The 21510-nt window shown below is 39.3% G+C and overlaps 2 protein-coding genes across 9 annotated transcripts in view; one reads left to right on the top strand and one right to left on the bottom strand.

Annotated features, from left to right (window-relative positions):
- Positions 1 to 14612, bottom strand: part of kiaa0825 (KIAA0825 ortholog) — a 128394-nt gene extending 113782 nt beyond the window's left edge. For all 4 annotated transcript variants that reach the window (XR_008607223.1, XM_055049232.1, XM_055049233.1 and 1 more), the window contains exons 1-2: positions 14263 to 14612; positions 7850 to 7986 (exon numbers count right to left, since the gene is read on the bottom strand). Coding sequence is in view for 3 of the 4 variants with exons in the window: in XM_055049232.1 (XP_054905207.1) it covers positions 7850 to 7980 (131 nt within the window). In the remaining variant the exon portion in view is untranslated. The remainder of the gene's footprint in view (positions 1 to 7849; positions 7987 to 14262) is intronic.
- A 49-nt stretch (positions 14613 to 14661) lies between these two features.
- The window catches only part of slf1 (SMC5-SMC6 complex localization factor 1), a 38093-nt gene continuing 31244 nt past the window's right edge, over positions 14662 to 21510 (top strand). The window contains exons 1-9 of one of the 5 annotated variants that reach the window (XM_055049242.1): positions 14664 to 14707; positions 15083 to 15154; positions 17544 to 17655; positions 18155 to 18233; positions 18406 to 18631; positions 18711 to 18864; positions 20413 to 20535; positions 20690 to 20755; positions 21272 to 21418. In XM_055049242.1, the coding sequence (XP_054905217.1) occupies positions 17545 to 17655; positions 18155 to 18233; positions 18406 to 18631; positions 18711 to 18864; positions 20413 to 20535; positions 20690 to 20755; positions 21272 to 21418 (906 nt within the window). In that variant the 5' untranslated portion in view covers positions 14664 to 14707; positions 15083 to 15154; position 17544. Of the gene's footprint in view, positions 14708 to 14758; positions 15155 to 15429; positions 15732 to 17543; positions 17656 to 18154; positions 18234 to 18405; positions 18632 to 18710; positions 18865 to 20412; positions 20536 to 20689; positions 20756 to 21271; positions 21419 to 21510 lie in introns of those variants that run through there. The other 4 variants (XM_055049244.1, XM_055049245.1, XM_055049241.1 and 1 more) reach the window with 4 other exon arrangements.

Genomic DNA, 21510 nt, shown 5'->3' with positions numbered 1-21510 from the left:
TCCTTTAACCTTCTTGCCCACTTCCAAGAAGGTTGGCTTTTCAGAGTGTATTGCACGTAGTCTGCTCAGATTCTCCCACCAGAGCTGTTGGTCTTTCCAGCTCCTCCAGAGTCACCAGGGGCGTTTTGGCTGATTCTACATTTAATATCAGCCAAGTCTTTCTCCCCGTCCTGCCAGTTATGAACCTTGTGGGTTTGTCTGTCACATGAGAAACCTGACAAAAGGTGAAAAGATTCAATGGGTATGGTTATTTTTGCAAAGCGCTGTAACTGAGATTATGACAATAGCTTGGGTAAAACTGTTCCTGTAGCCAATAGTTCCCATCTAGACATCTAGTCTTTCAGCATTGTGCGACTGTGGGAAAAATTGTCTCCCCAAGGTAACATCCTGATTTTCAAGTGCAGCCCAATCAAATAATGAAAGCAGAACTTCAGCACAAATGCACAGAGACAAAACCAAGCAAAAGTAAAACAGAAACACAGATATTGACGTACACACAGCATTGTATTCATCCCCTACACCCCGCCTTTCATTCAGTGTCTGTACTGTGTGAAGACAGATATAGACACATCAGTAGTAATGAACACAGACACCAATATATCAGTGTGTGAGTGCGCGCTAAGCATCTGGAGTGAAGTGACATTACAGGCATCGGCAGGCATCAGACAAACACTCTTTTTGCTTTCTCATATCTTCCCTCAGCTCACACACACACACACACACACACACACACACACACACACACACACACACACACACACACACACACACACACACACACATACAATCACCATTCTTTTGAAGTTAACAGACTGCACCAGCTATTTGGTTTCCCCTTTATATGACAGATTAGATATGACAACTTTGGGCTCCACATGTTTTGTCATTTCCATGCAAATCAATGCTTATATATTTGGATCCAAGACAGTGTCAGAATGTCTGTATACCTGCATAATTAAACAATGTTTTAGGGTGAGGGTTGCTATTGTGTGCACACATGGCTGAGCATTGATAGGTGTAGATTTACACAAAGCTCCAAAAATGAGAATATATTTCAGAGCATGACACTACAGGGCTCAAATGATTCATTTTATACCACAATTGCTGATGAACTAAAATCAATAGGGAAATATAATTAGGAAAATCAACAAAAGGCTACTTTTTCTTTAATCAAATTGCTTCTATAAACCTACAAGCATTAGACGTGTCTTTTTTTTTCTGACAAAAATCATTAACTAATAATTTGCACAAATCATCAGTAGAAATTAATATGTAAAAATTGCCTGCATTGAAGGACCTTGCATGCAGGTAATATTTATGTCAGAGTTTGGTTGACTTTATGTGTTAGTATAGATAATGTAAAGCCAAAATGCCTGTTGGTCATCAAACAGCTCATCCCCTATTGCAGGCCTATAAACTGCCTCCTGCTTGCTCCCAAGCCATGAATGGATCCAGATGTCCCGCAATAGCATCTCATTAAATAATCGTTCAATCTGACACAGTTTCATTTCAGAGGGGGAAAACGCACGGGGATAAAATGTTATAGACTGTTCCAAGTTGACATCCTCTAGACTGAACGCTGCCTAATGACATCCCTCTGTCTTGTGTTAACTACCTTCTCATAACTCTACTTTGCTTCTTCTTTTCTTGGCAGACCAGATGATGCCTCTCGTGTTATTCTCTTGTTGCCACTGAACTCACTGACACAAACTAAGGTTAAGTTTGTTTTTTAAAGCTGTTTAACACGGAATATTTTTTTGTTAAACTCATCTTTAAAACATACAAAAGCCTTAACCTGGGCTTGTCCCCTATTTATCTCATGTTGGTATGCTCGTTGTATAGGAAATATATTATTCTGTGTATGAAATTTAAAATCAAAAAGGTTTTGACTCCAAAACTTCCAGATGGATTTCTGACAATGTTTAGCAACTTCAAATTTAAACAAAGCAAAAGGATGAAGACACCTTAGCCTTTACTTATTGTAATTAATATATAAGAAAGTTTACTGTAGATTACTGTAACTGTTTTGTAAAGATAGGGAGAAGAAGGAGCGAATTTATCAACTGTACCAGTTGACTAAGATTTCTGAATAGGTTTCAGTCATTTGCCGTTTCCTCTGATGGAAGATTACTTCAAATTGGATGGCTGCACAAAATGCTATATGTGTGTTTATAGTGAGTCATAAAACATAAAACATTCATTCAGGGCTCCACCCCAGGACTTTACATAGACAGCAGGTTTCAAATGGGTTCCCATCTGCAGCTCACTTTTTACCCACTCTCTGAAGTTCATTAAAAAGGAAAATAGACACTGGGCTGTTAACTTCACTCTTCCCACAAAGTTGCGTAGCAGAATTGATATCTAGGGACCTTGTTTGGTAATTGCTAAACACATTAGTTTTAATTTAATTCAGGTTATTTACAGGGAAAATAAATGAATCTTTTATTGCTTTAGAGTAAACTCACACTGAAACATTTCTAATCCACCCCTAACTCCTCTAACCCCTTACCCGCCCAAAAAACTTAAATTTGACTATATTTATTCAGGGGGAAACCCATGTTAAAAAAAATAAATCTTTTCTTTTTCTTTCTTTTTGTCTTTCTTTCTTTCTTTCTTTCTTTCTTTAATTATTTTACAGTAAAACATAAATAAAAACTGTATGGGGTCAGAAAATTTTTTTTCCTGACATGTATAATTTCCGTTTGGGATCAATAAAGTTTATTTGGATTTTAAGATTCCTATTTCTTGTCCATATGAAGAGCCATGGTGGTATACATTACATTAATAATTTTGAGAAGTAAAATATCTGAAAATAAAATACCAGTCAATCTGAAAATACCTGTGCTCAATTTTGACTCAGTACTTTATATAAGGTGAAAGTGAGTTAAATTGAAGTGCATTTAAGCTCAATTCACATTTTCTTGTGGAAACTGAGATAAGTCATATCATTAGTGAATTGTCATTGATGATTAACCATATTTGAACAATATAGCCATTCTGACCCACACTCCTCACCAGTAGGTGGCGATAATGAACATCAAATACATGTTCGCCAACCGCCAATCAGTAAGAATAAAAATCGACAACAACTTCACATCAGTTTTTGACACTGAGCTGAAACAGCTTGATGCTCCCAGCAGGCAGTCGTGAGGACGCCCGGTGTCACAGCCACTCTGCGCCGAACTGACTGTTTGGAAACGGGTGCTTGGCAGCAAAGATATGATGCTAGGTGCTCAGCTACCTTATCAAACTGCTCCTATCCAGTCCCCTTTTCCATTCCACTGGCAGAAAGTGTGGGCAATGTAGCAAACGGTATGCTGAGCTATGAAATCTCAAACATCCTCAGAGAACTCCAGACGACTCCAGGACAGCTGTTGAAGTTGACTCAGTCATCTTTGGAATTCTTAAAAGCTTGACAAAGAAAGTAAACAAGCCCAGTACAAGTCCATTGCTATCCAGGTCATTGATACAATCAATTCATGACCTTATAGTATTTTAAGTCGTTTTGCTGCCTAAATCACTTAAACTCCTTCAACTTCTTCAGCAAACTGAGCTACAGTAGTCTATTGAATCAGCCCAGAGTGGCCAGCGTTTGCTCTCCATCTGCATCCAAGTCGTAACCGTTCGTTACTATTTTGCAGATTCACTGTTGTTTCTTTCTTGGACCTTGCAGGCCAGGAACACCTCAGATGGATTTTTGAGATCATGTAATCCATCAAATTAGCCAAATTATGTGGTTCTTCTCATACCCTCTTAAATCCTCTTGCATTTCTTTATCTATGTATGGTAACACATGAACATTGAGAAGAGTATGTTTTACTGCTGCTTAATATATCACTAGCAACATCTCTCCTGTCAGTGCTCATATGTAAGGAATGATCATTGTATTAATAAGGCAGTTTGTAGAAATTAGCCCTGATGCAAAACAAAGATATTGAATAGGATATTCAATATGAACTATACCTATTTCATGATCTCAAGCTTGAGTGAAGGACAAAGAAACAGTGACTAAGAAAAATGCTCTTTTAACCACCTCCTGTGCAACTAATCTAAAGCCATAGACAGAAAGAACAATGCCCTTTGGGTTTCATTCTTTTTTTTATTAAGTTTCCCAACATCTCACTGTTGCCGTTTCTCACTAAAACAATGCACTCATAAGGGCTACAGGAGCATCATCCTCAGACACAATTTCAAGCTGAGTCTTTTTTCTCTTTATTTCCCATCTTTTTTCCCCTCTCCTCTAAAAACTCTTACTCACTTAATTTCCTTTTCTTTACTCTCACCTTTCAATTACCCCTCCTTAGGGCCTCGTGCCGTAAGTTATAAAGTCATTTTGGATGGTCTGAGTCAAGAAGTCCATCCAGTTCTCCACAATGCAGTGACCTTTTGCCCAATCGGCGTGAATGCCACTGGCAGCCTAATCAACTTGCTGGGATTAGCTCCCAGCTTGATGACTTCCACCACACTGAGATGCCAGGGGAAGAAGACAGAAAGAGTGGAGGAGTAGAAGAAGGTAAAAAATCAGTAGGAAACAGAACCGTCGCCCGAAATAAAACCATTCAGCTGTCTGTGTAAAGATGACAAAGGACAAAGCCTTGATGGCAAAAAAAGGCAGAGTACAACTCAACAAAAGACCAAGGGAATGAGAAAAGAGCAAAAGGAAACCAGGAGGAACGAATTCTTCAGGCCATTTGACAAACATGTCCATCGTCTTACACACACACACTTCTAATTTCACTGCTGAAATGAAATTTGTTTTTCAGACGAGTGCAGCAAGACAGTTGACACCACAAGTGTGTTCCCTCTCCACAATCGTCCCCAGTGTTGAGAAAGAAGGGGAGCAACTGGAGGTCTTTTATTAGATATGATGGCATATTTCACAGCTCCCTGACTTACAGAAACCTAATCCTGCGATTAGTCAGCGCTTTGACGTTATCTTAAGTTCCTTGTCAGAATTAATTTAGTGTGGGTGGCCTGCTGTGGGGCTGTCTGTCGTGCTCCACTTCACTACGCTTGCCTACACAACTTGGGGAGTTGGAGATGAGAAGGGTCAGGAAGTTATTTTTTCAAATAAGCCTGTATTTCAATCAGTGCCAAAGCAACCACCTGAGAGTTGGATATCTTCCGCATCAAAGGGTACCATTCTGTTAGGGGGGAAAAGACTGAATGGGCTTGAATGAACAGGTTGAAAACAAATCCCGTTCTGTCCCAGCCTTTCGGCCACTTAGTGCCCTAAGCCACTCAGTCAAGCTAGTGAGACCACAGAACTGATACGGCCGATATACTGGCTCACACTGCAAGAGCTCCAGATCAGTGTCACTATTCACTGAAAGGGAGTTTGAATGCTATTTTAACCAAAGCAGGTGTTTTAATTTCCCTACAGTAAAAATCATTCATGCACATGCAGAAGCAGAACAACTTCAATCAATGCATCCTGATGAAGTCCTTCAGGTGACCAATGAGAGGCATTTCACTTGCCAGGGTGAAACTAGAATCCTGACTTTAGCCTCCATGGCTGCACTGAAAACTTCATTAAAGGTCTTTTCCTGGTGGCCCACCTCATCCAGCTCCACTCCTACCCACCTTGCCCCACCAGATGAGGATTAATGGATTACAAGTATTCAATTTGGAGGCACCCTCTCCTTTGTCAGCCCATCTAAATCTTATTCAATTAGGCAGCAGCTCACAAGTAGATCTATGTCATCTGAGAATGGGGTAAATGCCTAGTCACTCTGAACCCAAACAAGTTGAAGTCCTTCTCAGGTGTTGGTGACTTGAGCTGCTCCATCTCTTGGTCAGTCGTTTACCCTCCTCCACTTCCGTAATTTGTCCAAGACACTGATAAGCCAGCAAGGTAGGAGGCGAGTGAGCTACTGAAGTGAGCATGGGTGCGTGTGTGTATATAACCAACAATCCACCTTGGTTGAAGGAAAAGAGAGACCTCAGATGACTTTATTTTTCTGGTCATGTCCCCCGCCCCCAAGAAAAAAAAAAAAAACGGTTGTTCGAAGTATTCTGGGAGGAAGTTAGTTGTAGTCTGACGGAGACACTGACCAGTGGTCCCCCACGGCGAAGGGAGGATTGCCTTATTTTTAGCCCCATTCTCCATTATCTGGATGCTTTGTTCTCATAATGGTTATCCCTCTCCCATCTGGAGGAACACAAAATAACCCTTTAATGCTTAGAAAGCAGAAAAATGGCCCGGCCTTCAGTAATAAGCCTTGAATTACCTACCCAAGGGTTTTCGTTTCAAGATGTGGAATCTTCAATTATTATGTTCCCATTTAGAAGGAGGAAGGAAAGAAAAAGAGAAAAGGGGAGGGAGATAGTGAGGGAGAGCAAAGAAGGGATGAGTCCCAGGCACTAATGGTGCCGGAGTGAGGCTTTGTTCACTTGCTACATTTAGCCTGTCCTTCATCATCTGCCCTCAGCCTCACAACTCTACAAACGATAAAAGACCTGAAATATAGATTTCTCCTTTTCCTCCAGTGTTCCCATAGCGCACTCATTACCAATCTATTTGTGCTCTTAAACTCTCCGCATCTGCCAGCAAATACAGATAACTATGCTTCATTTTTTTTCAATGAACACTAGCTAAAAAGATTCACGGTATGATACATCGAACTGTAGCAATAAGAAACTTGAATATGCATAACATGTTAGAAGCACCACAGGATAAATGTCAAAGACTAATGTGGGTCTCTGGACAGAATCTTTGTCAATCAGCTCAGTCATGAAAGCACTTACCTTAAACCGAGTCCTTTGTCATCATGCAAATTACCCATAAAGAACAACAATGCATCTTGCATCACTTTTAATCAAATTTGGTCAAGAAGACTCTCACCAACTTTGTCCTTTAAAAAAACATCAATGCAATGATTTTTTTTATATAAAAATACTGCTGTATAACTTGAATCCCTGAACTCTGAGTTGGAAAAAAAAAAACAAAAAGACTAGAGAAATGAAGATTGAAAAAGTAAAAGAAAATCACTTATGAGATCAAAATATGTAGGTGAGAAAAGCAGTTTCTCTTAATTCCTCTTCTGCTGCCATGTCTTGAATATAGAAAACCTTTTTTGCAGTGTTGTCCACTGTAAAAAATAAGAACTGCAGTAAATGCCCTGCAGCTGAATGACCAGTGAAAAAGGCAACACAATTCATGACTGTCACAGGACATGATCATGAACGCACTAACTCTAAAGTAAACCTTGCTAGTTCCTCTTGTTCACTAGATAACAATACATTTTTATCACTAGTGATAAATTATCTTCAATTTTTCCTGTACCCTTAGCTGTGAGGTGTCTTTTTGCTTTCTTTTGCCTCATTCACTGAAGATACTCTTGGCTTAAAGTTTCACTGCGTGCATCTCCCTCCCGCCCTTTCTTCTTGAATTTTCTTTGACATGGTCAAAAGGTGCAGCAATAAATGTACATGATTAATCTGTTTGTTTAACCTTCAAGGCATTAACAGTCCTCTTCCTCTTCATTCCTTAGGTTTTTAGCACAAATTAACATTTTAATTTTCTTTAAAAAAGGCATTGCATTTGGACATAAATAGGTTCTTTAAAAAGGCATTGCATGTTGTTGTTAATCTGTCCACAACAATATATATAATCACAACTTGATAAAATAGTGTAAGAAGTAATATACCGGAAATAAAATTACAATAACGTTTTGTCAAAATAGCAGTCTCAATCATGGAGTCTCTAAAAATTGCCATCCAGAGGTAATAAAAATGGTGTGAAAGCAAGTCAGGGAAATGGAAAAAGAAAATAGAACCTCAAAAGAAATCAGGATAGAAATCAAAAAGGCATGAGGGCTTTTGGTCTTTCAAGCTAACACTTACTTACCTGTTGGCATTGAGACTCAGTTTCTCTTCTGTCTCTTTCAGAAACTGTTCAAAGTCCACATCACTGGAAACACCTGGAATCAGAAGCTCCACAAAGGCATGGTCTTCAGGAAATTCTCCAGGCCATTCCATGATACCCTGCAAAAAAAAAAAAAAAAAAAAAAAAAACACAGACTTGACTTTACAGTCATACAATAAAAAAAACTTCATGTTTAACAGAGCAAAAAAAAAAATCACTGCAAAAGTTTGTACTGTTTTACTGAAATCAGCTGCATCATGTAGCATTCACGAGTTAGAATATAAAGTAAATAATGCATTTATATTTGAATTCAAAGCAAATAGTTATATTCATATTACATACAGAGTGATATATTGTAAGCATTTTTTTTGCTTTTGCATGAGTTAATACATCAATGTAGCACAGGTCAATATATAAGGTCATCCTGGCAGCTTTAATTGTAGACTTTTCCTTGCCCACATATTTGATTCTAAACTTTAAGATCAGACCGGTTTGTTGGCTAATCAAGCATTGAGTGGAACTGACAATTATTATTCAATATAAGTTAAAGTATTGGCTCTAGGAAGCATAAAATGTCCTACAATTTAGATGGCTGCTTTGACTTTGAACATGATGAAACACAGTGGACCAATATCTAAATATCAATATCTATAGATCAATACAGTGGCTCTGAAGCACCGACTCCAGCAGCAATCTACAGTCTTCTTATGTCCCTGAAGTTCTTGAACCAGCTTTGCTTCAAAATCATCGCAGAGCTGCAGTTACTCTTGTTTCTTGTGCACTTTTCCTAGCCATACTTTCTCCTGCAACTCAACTTTCCAGGACTTTGATACAACACTCTTGTTTGGTGCAGTCACTGACACCCTCCTTAGCAGTCTGCTGACTGGACTACTGTCAAGTCAGCAGTCTTCCACACGATCGTGCCAATTGTAACTCAGCAATCTGTGTGTATGTATAAACATATATTCTTTTTTTATAGCTCTAAAAAAGGTTGTAAGTCCTTTGTTAAGATTGTTCTTATGAAATGTTCCATTTCTTAATTTAATTTTAGGTTTTTCATTTGTTGCATGTAATAATAAAAAATAAAAACAATATTGCTATAAAAAGCAGTTTTTGAACTGAATTACCGAAATAAATTAACTTTTTGATGGCATTGTAATTCATTGAGATGCAGTTGTATTATCACAGCTGCCTGTCAAGAGAAAGACAGCTTCCACACTCCTGTGCTCTATGATAATGCGATATTTCCTCAAACAAGTGTCTTATTAGATTGCAAGAATCAATTTACTTGCAACACATGAAACAAAGACAAGTTATCATCTAGAAAAGACATTTTTGGTTTTTCCCCCAAGCACCCCTCCCTGTTTCCACAGAAAATCATATGCAGTAGGAAGATCCTTGATCAAAATGCATTAGCTTCGTCTCCAAAGGTTTTTACATACTGACAATACAGTTAGAGAATACAGAAAAAAGAAAAAAAAATCAAATAAATAAACAATGAGGTGACATCCTCCTCAGTCAAGAGTTTAAATAAACAACTCATCTCCTTAGGTGTCTACCAGCAGTGAGGTCCTCCCCTCCAACCCCATGGTGCTTAATGCTCGCGCTAACAACCAATCCCATGTCGGTGCTGCGCTGCTGGGTCTCATATCAACACTGTCATCAGCGTGAGTCAAGTGGAAGGTAATGGAGAGTGTCTGTGTCAATTTAGCTTTCTCACACTCCGTCTCTTGCCCCTCTCCTCATCATCTGCTCTGATTTTAATAATCCCTGTCAAACTCCAAACAGCTCCCTGCACGCAGCCCTGCTTCCTCACTGCAGCATACAGTCGACGCCACACTCCCTGACAGGGTAGACAGGAAGCTCAACATTCATTTAGCCTGCACAAAGGGAGGCCTGTCCAGCTGGACAAATATTATTTTCCTCCGCTGACAGCCTCACCAGTTAAGCTTGTCCTTTATTATTTCTCCCCCTCTTCTTCTCTCTTACTGCTTACCCTCGTCATCATGCTCCCTCTGTGCCACTGTCTGAGAAAGGGTCTAAATGCAGGCACGGTTAAATTGTGGGAAGAGTTTACCTCTGTGGATTTCAAATTATTTACTATTGCAATAAAGTTGCAGCGAGGTTTAATGCAGGTTATAAAGTAATATCCCAAGCGCTGACATCTAACGATGCACTCCCCAAAAGAATGCAAAGAACACGGTGCAACTGAAACCCTACCATGACACTTTCCACCTATCAGCTGACAGGTGTAGCAAAACAAACATTAGTCAGAGAAGTGGCCAACTGACCCAGGGTAACTATGGGAAAGCAGGAGAAATCGACAACTCAGGTGGGAGAATCTGCTGACAGAACAACAATCAGTCATGAGACCACTTTCCTGTCTCTCTGTGTGCTGGTGTTATCTGTCTGCAGAAATCCTGAATTTATGGAAAAATGGAAAGAAGAAAGATGTTGTTCAAAGAAAGTCAAAAGAACCTTTGTTTGTGGTTTTCCAAAAGTTATGAATGTTGAAAAAGATGCCATGATCGTATCAGATCTCAATAAACTTTTCGATCCACATGCCGAAGAGCCACAGGGATTATAAAACATAATCACTACATTTATATATGATGGTAGTGGCCTCATATTAAGGGGATGTTTTTCAGCAAAGAAAATGGAATGTGGCCGGGGTTGTTGGGAAGGTGAAATATAGCTATATACAGGGCAATCCTAGAAAACAACCATTAGACTGCAAAAGATTTGAGACTGGAACAGAGGTCCACCCAAGGATAACCACCCAAAACAGTCTGAGCTTCAATGGAGGTATTTTCATGGAGTTTACACCTAAACCTAAAAGTTAAAGTTCACAGAATGATACACTGATACACTGTCTGTCTCTTCACACTGATTGAGTGAGCATGAGTTAAAAGTTTAGTCCAGATGTGTCGACCACAAACCACTCTCAACTTTACTTGTTTGTGGTTCTTTCAGATTTCACTATGCTTTGCCTTTTCTTTGGACGTCATAATTTTGCAATTAGAACCTAAAATCCAATTAAGATACATACATTGGTGAAATTGGTGTAATGTGACAAAATGTTTTTTTTTTTTTTTTTAAGGGATATCTGAAAGACATGTTATGAATTAAATAAGTTAAGTTTGAATATTTCTGTGTGCTGGTGTTATCTGTCTGCAACACAATATTGATTTGTCTATAAATGCACACATTTATTGACAGTTGGTTTGACTATCCATTCTGTTGGGTCTCTACCTCCTGCTCCGCTAACATCTCTTCAGTATGACTGTGTAAGATTCACAAGGCAGCACACAGGGCCTCATTAGCACAGCACTTTAAATCATCCAGTCTCCACTGTCTTGTCATTAGCTCTTTAGAAAGCAGATGTTAGATGAGCCCCTACGTGTTTTAAAAATTTGCAACGGGGACAACTGGGCTCGGCACTGAGACGCAGCCTGCCTGAGACGTCAGCCTCACCACTGTTAGAACATGGGAAAGGTACGTAGCCTTACAGATATGCACACACTTTTATACACACAAACACACACGCATGCGTGCACACACACACACCACTTTCCTGTCTCTCTTGCTGCTGCTTGCCTACTCCAGCTAGGCTACCACACAGGCCCATTTACAGTAATGAATTTGTCCTGAAATATTCAGCAGCAGATCCCCCAGGCTGCCGCTTTAAAACTACTTAGAACATGTCAAGTTACAGTCAACATTATTTCAAAGTGAGTACCTAAACAGCCTCTTTTCAGGAAACATAATAAATTAAACAGGTGCATTTTCTAAGATCACAACAGTTCCGAAAATCTCAAAGCTTATCCCAGGGGCAGGGGATTGCTTAAAAGGGTGATCTCACAGATCTCAAAGCAATTATGCATTTTCCCGGTACCTAGTGCCATTTTATAACACAACTGAGTAACTATGTTACCTTCAGTTATTATATGAATGCTGTATGTTTCAAACAAGACTTCAAATGGATCTGATGCCAATTTCATCCTGGCTTAAAGTTTTGATTTTTACAGCAAGGAAATTAAGTAGTTCATCATCTACACTTTTTCTTCTGTCAGTTGTTCTATATAGAGTATTCCTATCTATGGCTTTAAATGTGACCAATTAAATGCACCACTCATGAACCACGGACGGCTGCAGCCACCACTTTCCAAGATTAAATAGTGACAGTTTTGGAACTGGTTATTCTTTGTGTAACACCTTATCTTAAATTTAAAGTCATGTTAATACAAAAAAAACAAACAAAAACTATTTAGCAGTTTGGACAACTCTCTTCTACATTCTATGTGACTGGAGCATAGACGCCCTTTAAGGGTGGAGCTGCCCCCATGCTCTTTTCTGTTACCTTTGGTGTCCTTTAGTTGCAAAGCACTGGGTTCACTTTATGTTCATTGGAAGACTAGCAAATGATGCTAAATTTAGTTGGAAATCGTCTGCTCATTGTTACTTTTGTGAATAAATCTTCAACTGCAAATAGCTAACTGACAAAAAAAAGTGGACTAAGTGTTTCACTTGTTGCAATTTAAAAAATGAAGTAAAAACAACTTCAAATAAAGATTGACTAATGCTGAATCAATTCAACCTATATCTCCTGCTACCAGGGAAAGACAGCAGATAGGACTCAGTTAGCTCTAAGCCTGTACAACTACAGAGGAAGTCATGACAGATCCCTACAGGTTCCATCCATGCTCTCATTCCGCCATCATCCATCCCCACCGTGCAGGGACAGCTGGTGCCTTTTCCATCGCTCAGTCCATCACCAGGCAACTTAGAGGCAAATAAGAAAAAACAACAATGCACACATGCATTCACCCCAGAAACAATTGAGAGAGACCAATTAACCTAACATGTGGGATTCTGGCTGGACTTGATTACCCAAAGTGAATCCAGGAGTACAGACAAGACTACATGCGAGTCCAAGACAAGTAGCCCAAGGCAACTATGAAGACAAATGTGACCTTGAAGCCTAAGATGTTCCATATCAACCTAATTAGTTCAGAAGAAGGGTGAGTCAATTTCCAACCTCAACAAGGGGTGCAAGTATAGAAAATGTTGCTATCCAGGCTCCACGTGGTTCAGACATCCCACAGATGCTAAATTAATTGTTGTGGTCCTCAAACCATTTCTGAGCTATTTTTGTTTTGTGACAGTATCCTTTTTAATGCTGAAAAAAAAAAAAAACAGATGAAAGGTATTTGGACATCCTGAGTGGTCTACAGCTTTGGAGTCCCCAATGCTAACAAACTTAGATGCTCTGAGTAAAAAGAAGCATTTCTATTAGAACAAGCATTATCATCAGCAGCAATTTGAGCAACAATAATTAAACCACAAGTTTTTGCTCCTGACGTCTACTTCATGTGAATTTCCCATTTCTCCAGCTAACAGCTGTTTCTTCAATGGACAAGTTTTTATAGATACTGACAAGTGAAAACTTAAAACAAACAACCTAGAGAAGCTGTATTTCTGGAGGAGTTTTAACAGAGGCACTAAATCCTCCCAACTTGGTGCTTGTCAAATTCATTCAAAAACCTGGCACTACACAATTTCTCCAGCTTCTAACTCATCAAATCTGCTGAAAAAAAAAAAGAAACAATCACTTCTATTCATATCATCAGTTTGCTAGTGGTCATAATGATATGTTTCACTGAAGTGTTTTTCACTTAATGCAGGGGGTAAATTTAAAACACATTCTTGTATGAATTCAAGTTCTGATAACTAATGTTGCACTTAGTTTTCTTTTACATAGATGCTACAGTTAACTGTTCTGCACAAAATACAAGAAAATAATTTTTAGAAATACAGTTTAGAACGTGAAAGCAACTGCATCTGATTTCCCACATTTATTACTTGAAAAATGTGTTGCAGTCCTCCTCATAGAATCAAATATAATGTGACTCTAGAGAAATTGGAACTGACGCTTTTTTTTATTTCTAGGAGCTGACACTGTCAAGTCTTCTGTTTCAAAATGTCTGACATCTTTTATAGATTCAATTCAAAAATTAAGAAAAACAATCCAAACAACATTAAGAAAATATAACTGCATAAAAGCTGCCACAAGTACCGTTGATAAGATAAGCTGTTAATCATTAACACAAGTATTTTAGCTTTGAAGCTGCTCGGCTGCCTGATCGCTCGCACACGTGCATGTCAGCGGCAGACTTGTTGACATTCACAAGCTTGTAGAAACGCAAGCACACCCAGAGCTCAAGAAATTGGATCTGTCTTCATCTTGTTTTGGAAAGGGTCCATTACTTGATCAAACGTTGAGAACCAGTTGCACCCGTGTAAAATACGCATTACAAGCGTACCGTTCGCTTATTATTATTTTTTTAATAGTCAAAGATAACATTAACAGCAGAAGTGTTATTATTGTGTTTTACCTCTTCCAAGCTCCCTGTAGATCCAATCCGTGCTAATGCTCTACAGCAGCGGTTCACGTCATCTGAAGCTACTTCCAGTTTATATTTATTCGCGACAGTAATTTACAACTGCAACAAAACTACTAAAGGAAAGCACGAAATGTGTTACCATGGAAAATCATTTCGTTTCATTCCCTCGAAAACTCTGTTGCTACCACTATGAATATAAATAAAAATATATATATTACGGTTGACAGACAGCAAACTGCATGCAACTCTCTGGGATAAATTTGGCTGAATTATTCTGGTGAAGGTTTAGCTAACGTGTACCCGTTGTTCAAGCACAGCGATAATCCTTGTTATTTTTGGTTACTTCCGGGAACTGAAAGCGTCCATGACAACAACCCGGAAGTAGCTTTGTGAAAGCTTCCGCTGTGTGGAGCGTACCAACTTGCAAGACTAAGAGGTTATGACTCTACTTTATACACTCAAAAACACGCATTTGATTGATAAAAACTCAAATTTAGTGTAGCGCTACATTATGCACGCGTATTATTTTATATTTACGTGACGATTAAGTAACTTAAATCGATGTTTTAAAAACAACAACGCGTCTACTCGTGAAAATCACCACCTCTATATCTGTAGATCAACTGTGGCTTGGATGTTGTTTCACGTTTGCGGAGTGAAACACGAGCCTGAAACATAAATATCAGGGTGTTTACATTAAGGCACAAAGTCATTGCGCATATTTGTATTTATTTTTTTATGGCAACGTTTAATATGGTATTAAAGGGAATAACAGCACAGTGACTGACCACAACACCGCTGCCATTGTCAGATGTCTGTTTTACTATCAGAGTTTTGGCGCGCCTGGATGTGATCGGAAGTCACCGCCTGTGGCATGAAAAAGGTACTTGTTTAATAGTTTGCATTTCCATACTCATCAATATCCACAGCATGCATTTGCGTACTGGGTGGGATGTGTGTCAGAAAAATTAATGCCGTATGAAAAGTACGGCGTGACAGTCGATGACAACTTCATTGACAATCGCAGGTCCATAACTATCTGTTGTGGACAGGCGTAGTGGGGATCACGTGATGTTGTCAGTGATTATAGATCAGCTGTTGCTCACCTGGGTGATCTTAGTGAGTGGGTGATGGGGAAGGTTTACTTTTTGCTGACCGCATCAATTTAGCACATTTTGTCCTTATTCACTGTTTTTTCTACGGATCCGTTTTTATGTTGTGTGGACACTGTGAAGTTTTGGATATTGACAAAATAAATCAACTTAAATGCAACTTGGATTGCGTTTTTGATCAGCTGGCGCGTCAACAAAGATTCCCCTATTCAGCCGCTCGGCGACCTGGTTTGACAGTCGCTAATACTATCCAATCAACGCGACACAAAATATCAACACCGAGTTAAAGGATACAATACAACTAAACAACCAATATTTTTCTTTGCAAAGGCTGAAGAGGTAAAAGAGGTAAAATATTTTGAACTGTACATGCTGATGCGCACATGCAAAATTAGAAAGAAAAAAAAGATTATGTTGTGACATCAAGGTTCAAAGAGTTAAAAAGAATTTGGGAAGAAGTGCAGTTACCAGTTCGTTGTTTGTAAGGAACACATATTGATTGCTTCAGTATTTTAGTTGCTGAGAAGAACTTTTGCTCTGGGATGTTTGTTAAACAACCGAGCCTGTTCATGCTGTCACATTTCATTGACAGCATGAAATGATCTGAAATGCCCATAGGATTATATCAGGATTGTTTCAAGTTCTTTGATGCAAATTTTCTGCAAAAAAAAATACATAAATTCCAAGAATATTTTATCTATTCTTATATTGAACGAATTCTCATTTAACTAAAAAAAAAACTACATCAGAGTGCACACTGTTGGTTGTTTTTTTGTTTTTTACAGACTAAAAATGGTGGAAGTATTTTGCTTATGTTTTTGAAACTGTTGAAAATCATTGAAAACAATAATTTTCAACATTTTGTCTGCTCATTTCTGATCAGAGTATTGGGCAGTAAGTAAAATTTGTCCACAGTTGAATGGTGCATCTCTGCCTCCTCCATTTTGGGAAAGATAAAAATGTGCCCACAAAATTATTCTATTATGCTACTAATTTCTATTCATACACATTCTTAATTTTTGATCTGCAACATAAACGTAGACAATCATTTTTGATTGTGAGCTACTGACATGTTGTACAGATAATGCAACAAGGCCCTACCTATTTCACTGCACACTTGGCATTTTAGCCCTCTATGACCAATGTATTAAACTGCAACTGAGAATCTTTAGCTCTGTTTGTTTTAGACAGGGAAACAAAGGATAGAAACTTCCCTTTCAGTGGGATTTTTTTTTCAAACACGTCAAAGGTTGCACAGATCACAAATTGTGCTGTAAAGAACGTGTGTTTAGTGGCTAATCCAATTTCGAAATGGATAATTTTGAAATGCATAGTTTAAAGGCACTCTTCTATAGCACACCAAAGCCCACATTCGATGGAAACCACACATATATGTGTTACAATAAAAAACGGAAAAGGAACTTCTGAGATAAATGCAACTGCAGACAGGAAGGATTGGTTTACTGTAGTTGTAGTGTAACATTACACTGGAGCTGCTGGATAACATAATCTGCTTTAACAAGTTAAACAAGTTGAGTCCACTTATGACCTGGGTGTGCAAAATGCTAAATGTTCTGCCAAGTTGACGAAGAAGCTACAATTAGGGGTGGACAGTTTGTACTGTCAGGTTACAGAAAAAAACTATAACCTGACAGTTATAGTTTTGTACTGTGGGAAGAAGCCCACCCATGCATGCAAAAGGAGAACATGTAAACTCCATGCAGAAAGATTCAAACCCAGGACTTTGTTGCTGCAAGAGGGCAATAGTGCTACCAGTTTGCTCACACTCCCAGTAAAGGACAATTTAGACTGCTATATTTAACTGCAAGAAGAAGCCGTAGAGAACCTAACCAAATTTAATGATAACATTCAAGCACCGCCAACAGTTGCAGCTTCCAACTTGTCCCGCAGGAGGAATAACTTTTGAAACACCAAAGCTCCAACCTTCTTATATAGTTCTTACGAATATATGGAATCACTACCTCTACGTAGTCCAGGCTGTATAGGTTATTTGTCTTTCTGCTTTGTGTGACAATCAACTAGTTAGCTATTTATTCTAAGTGTTACAGCATAATATTGTTCAGAGACTAATGTGACTGTCATGCCTGCCTGTACATTTACATACACTTTAACCTTATTTTCTGCTGGTTTTCTTTTCAGAATGGAGAGCTACACACATGTTTTCCAGATCTCTGGGATCAAAGCGCAGGATAAAAAGAGAGTTTTGATTAAGGGCATTTATCAGCTCGGTGGAAAATACATTGGTGGCTCAGTAAGTTGACATCCTTAAAGTTATGTTGCATTTTTAATACAACAATTAACCTTTTTTTTTTCTGCTATGACCTCTACTGCTAACAGCTGCTTAGTTTTACCAGTAACCTTCAAGCCTAAAGGAATCACGACAGATACAACACACGAGAGACGGCTTTAGTTTTGGCACTTCACAAAATCAGAAAGTCTGTCAATTTCAAGCCGCTAAGACAGTTATGTTGTCTATAATCCATAAGTGCTATTTTTTAGTACCTTTGTAGTTATTCTCACAAAATTCTGCTTAATAGCTGAAATAAGGTGAAACAAGCTACCAGTAGATATTATGAAGTGCTGTATATTCAAATACCTGTGTGGTCATACATAGCACTTTGATGCTTCTTGATATTTCATAATGAATATATTTAATGTGTTCTTTCATGCTTAGTTTGCCCCAAGAAATGTGAATTCATTTACCTTTCATTAATCCCATTTACTTGAAGCTTTGCTTGTGTATTTCACAGGTATACAAGCACTGTACCACTCATCTCATAACCCCCCAGGTTTTGCCGAGTGAGAAGTTTTTGGCAGCTTGTGCGGCAGGTCTGTCAGTGAGATTATGGTTGAATATTTGCTGATGTCTTAAAATATCTCGTTTTCTTTTTGTTTTTACCTTAATTTTACATAACGGGTCAATTGTTTTTTATTCTACTCTTGACTGTAATATTTGTTTATTTCACATCCAATTTTAAGTGGTGTTGCTTCTGCCTCCCAGGGAAGTGGGTTGTGACTCCAAACTATGTGTTGGAAAGCATGAAGAATGGCTCCTGGCTGCCCGAGGGACCCTATGAAGTGGCCATTTTTACCAGCTCCTCATCTGCCTTTTACCCCGTCAGACAGTGGAGGGAAAAGGTAGCCAAAGGTAGAATAACCGGTGCTTTTCAGGGCTGGAAAGTTCTTCTCATGGTCCAAGAGCCCAACAGGAGAGCCATGTTCAAACGGTGAGATTCCACCTTGATATAAGTTCACTCAAAAAGCACTCATGTATGAATGATGTTCACTCTTTTTTTTCTCATCCAGGCTGCTGAAAGCTGGAAGAGCAGAAGTGTACAACTGTCCTCCACCTACCTACACTTCCATCACTCATGTCATGGCGAAACCTATGACGGAGAAATCAAAATCTCTTAATTCACCTTGCTACCCTGTGAGCCACATAGTCCAACACCTCTTCGGGGTACGTTAGTGTTAAGTTTCTGCTAAACATATGACACCAACAGCTGGTGTATAGTACTTACAACCCTTTTACTTTTCTAGAAAATTTTATGTTGCTGCCCCAAAACTCCCTGTGTTTTATTTTGGATTTTACAGGCTTGACTAACATAATGATGCATTGTAGTGAAGTGAAAGGAAAAATATACAGGTTCTGTTCTGTTAAGTCATTGGAGGTTTTTTTTAAAAGACCATTAGCTAGCAAAAAGTAATCCTAAAACCCACACCCACACACACACACGCGCACACACGCACACACACCCACACACACACACACACACACACACACACACACACACACACACACACACACACACACACACACACACACACACACACACACACACACACACCAGTCAGATCAGGAGTAAAGTTGTAGAGTTTAACAGGGTTAGTTCATGAAATCAACTGTCGAGACATGAACATCCAGCTAAACTGGCTGACTGGGCAAGAACAACGTTTTTTCAGAGAAACAACTAAGAAGCCTTAGTGACTCTGAAGGAGCTGCAGAGATCCACTGATCAAGTGAGGAAATTTGTGAGGAGGATACCTGTTGGGTGTTCACGTCACAAATCTGGTCTTCTCATGAGAGTGGCAACATTGTTAAATTGATAAAAGAAAACCAATAGAAGTCCTTGAGGTTTTTCTCACATGCCAGGTAACACAGCACACATTCAAGAAGATGCCCTTAGTTCTGCATGAGTAGGAAACGAGCACCTACCACTGGCCAAATGCGGGTAAAAGTATAAAGTGTCGTGTAAATTGGAGCAACGCACCCCCCACTGTGGCGGGTTGACTATTTGAACAGAAAAAAAACAAAAAACGGCTGCATTCAGTTTCAGCTTCTGTCTCGGGTAGGAGTGGTTGACTGGGACGGACCTTGCCTGTTATAATTGAACAAAAACAATGGAAACAAATCTCATTTTTATCGACCGCGGCAGCCCGTTGACTGATTTCATTGACGGACGTCGGGCTTATCCAATGAAACCCTTCAGTTTTATTGATAACCGACGTTATGAAAAGCACCGTTTCAGCCAACAGTTAGCTGCTAACTGGAGTCCCAGAAAAGTGAGCGGTCACAGGACGGACGGGTCAGGAAACACTACAACCGAGTGCATAAGTCCATTCAGAAAAATGTGTCAAACTATGTTAATTACCACACAGTAACGTCACGAAGGTATTAATATTGTAAACTAAAGGTGGGGAGGGAGAGAAGCTGATGTGGGAGGGGAATAAAGGGGGATATAAAATGCAGTAGGTAACATACAGTAAAATTAGGTAGTTTCTGGAAAAACTGGAGGTTTGACAGGTATGAGGTTATCATTTGGTTCTCCTGGTGGAATTTATAATTGAAGGAGAAAAAAAACTGTGGCTGATGGAGAACATTTTTAATTTCCACCCCTGGGTTCAGCCCAAGGAGGAGCTTTCCAGCTCGCCTCTTGGTCGCGCAGCATGCTGGTTTTATTTTAATTTTATTTTTTTTTAATTTTATGTTGCCTTTCTTGTTTGACAGAGCAATCACCTGGATATGAATTTTAACAAAATGGATGATCTTCCGTCCGAGACAAAAGCCAGTTGTCTTGAAGACTTCTCTAATCTGGAGGCAGAACTCAGGAACTTTGCTGTCAAAAAAGAGGTGTGTTTATTATTGCAGCTCATTCCAGAAATGCACTGAAGTGCAAAGTTTAAACAGGATTTGAAAATAACTTCTTTGGTCTACATTCTGCTTGCTTAATTGACCTTGTTCACCAGTTTGGTTCTGAGCGTTTTAAGGTGTTTTCTCTTTGCAGGGCCGGCCCAGACTGTGCTTTCTTGAATTTCTAGGTTACAGTGACCCTCATCGTCCCTTCACACAGGTAGGTGTGCATACATATCAACCCCAAGCCACAATCACTGCGATACATTCATCTGCAGGATAACTCTGTGTTTCATCAAGCAGATCAGGTCATTCAATTTCCTTTATGTCATACATTTCAATGGAAAGTGACATCAAGCGCAAGGGCGCATCAAAACCAGGTCACTGATTTAACCACCTCTCTCCACTGATCTGAGCGTTGTGATTGGCAGACCTATTAACAATACTCTCCACCGTCCTGTCCATACTTTACCCAAGTGGATGTCTGTCAGATTGCTATTAGAACTACTCTTGTATTTCCATTCAGGACGTTCTGAGTCCATATGCTATTTGCCAATAAGCGATGGTCAAAAATGACCCTCAGGAACTTCTGATGCCAACTCACAACTCATTTCGATTACCCTCCTGCCCTGCCGTGTCTCTTCTTTCTGCCATCTGTCTCTTTGAGTGCCATGTTTTTTCCTCCCTTCTTTCCATATACTTCTTCCATTTCACCATTGTTCTGTTATTCCTCCAGGCAATTGTAGCAGATTTAAGCAACGTCAGTAGTATGATAGAGTGCGGCCTAGTCAGCGAGGCCTTGGATTCAATCAGAAATGCAGTGTTTCCAGGCGTGTTGCCCCCAGTGATGTACCTGATCTCCCTCATAGAGTACGCACAGCAGGTAGGAGTGGAAAAACCTGACTGCACAAATTCCCACCTGCGGCTTTGTGAGACGAAAGGGTTGTACAAATAGATCACTGGCTGCATCACGTT

Source organism: Poeciliopsis prolifica, unplaced genomic scaffold (genome assembly GCF_027474105.1).
Source record: "Poeciliopsis prolifica strain line A6 unplaced genomic scaffold, Auburn_PproV2 SCAFFOLD028, whole genome shotgun sequence".
NCBI classification, from domain to species: Eukaryota; Metazoa; Chordata; class Actinopteri; order Cyprinodontiformes; family Poeciliidae; genus Poeciliopsis; species Poeciliopsis prolifica.
This window is presented reverse-complemented; position numbering and strand designations above follow the sequence as displayed.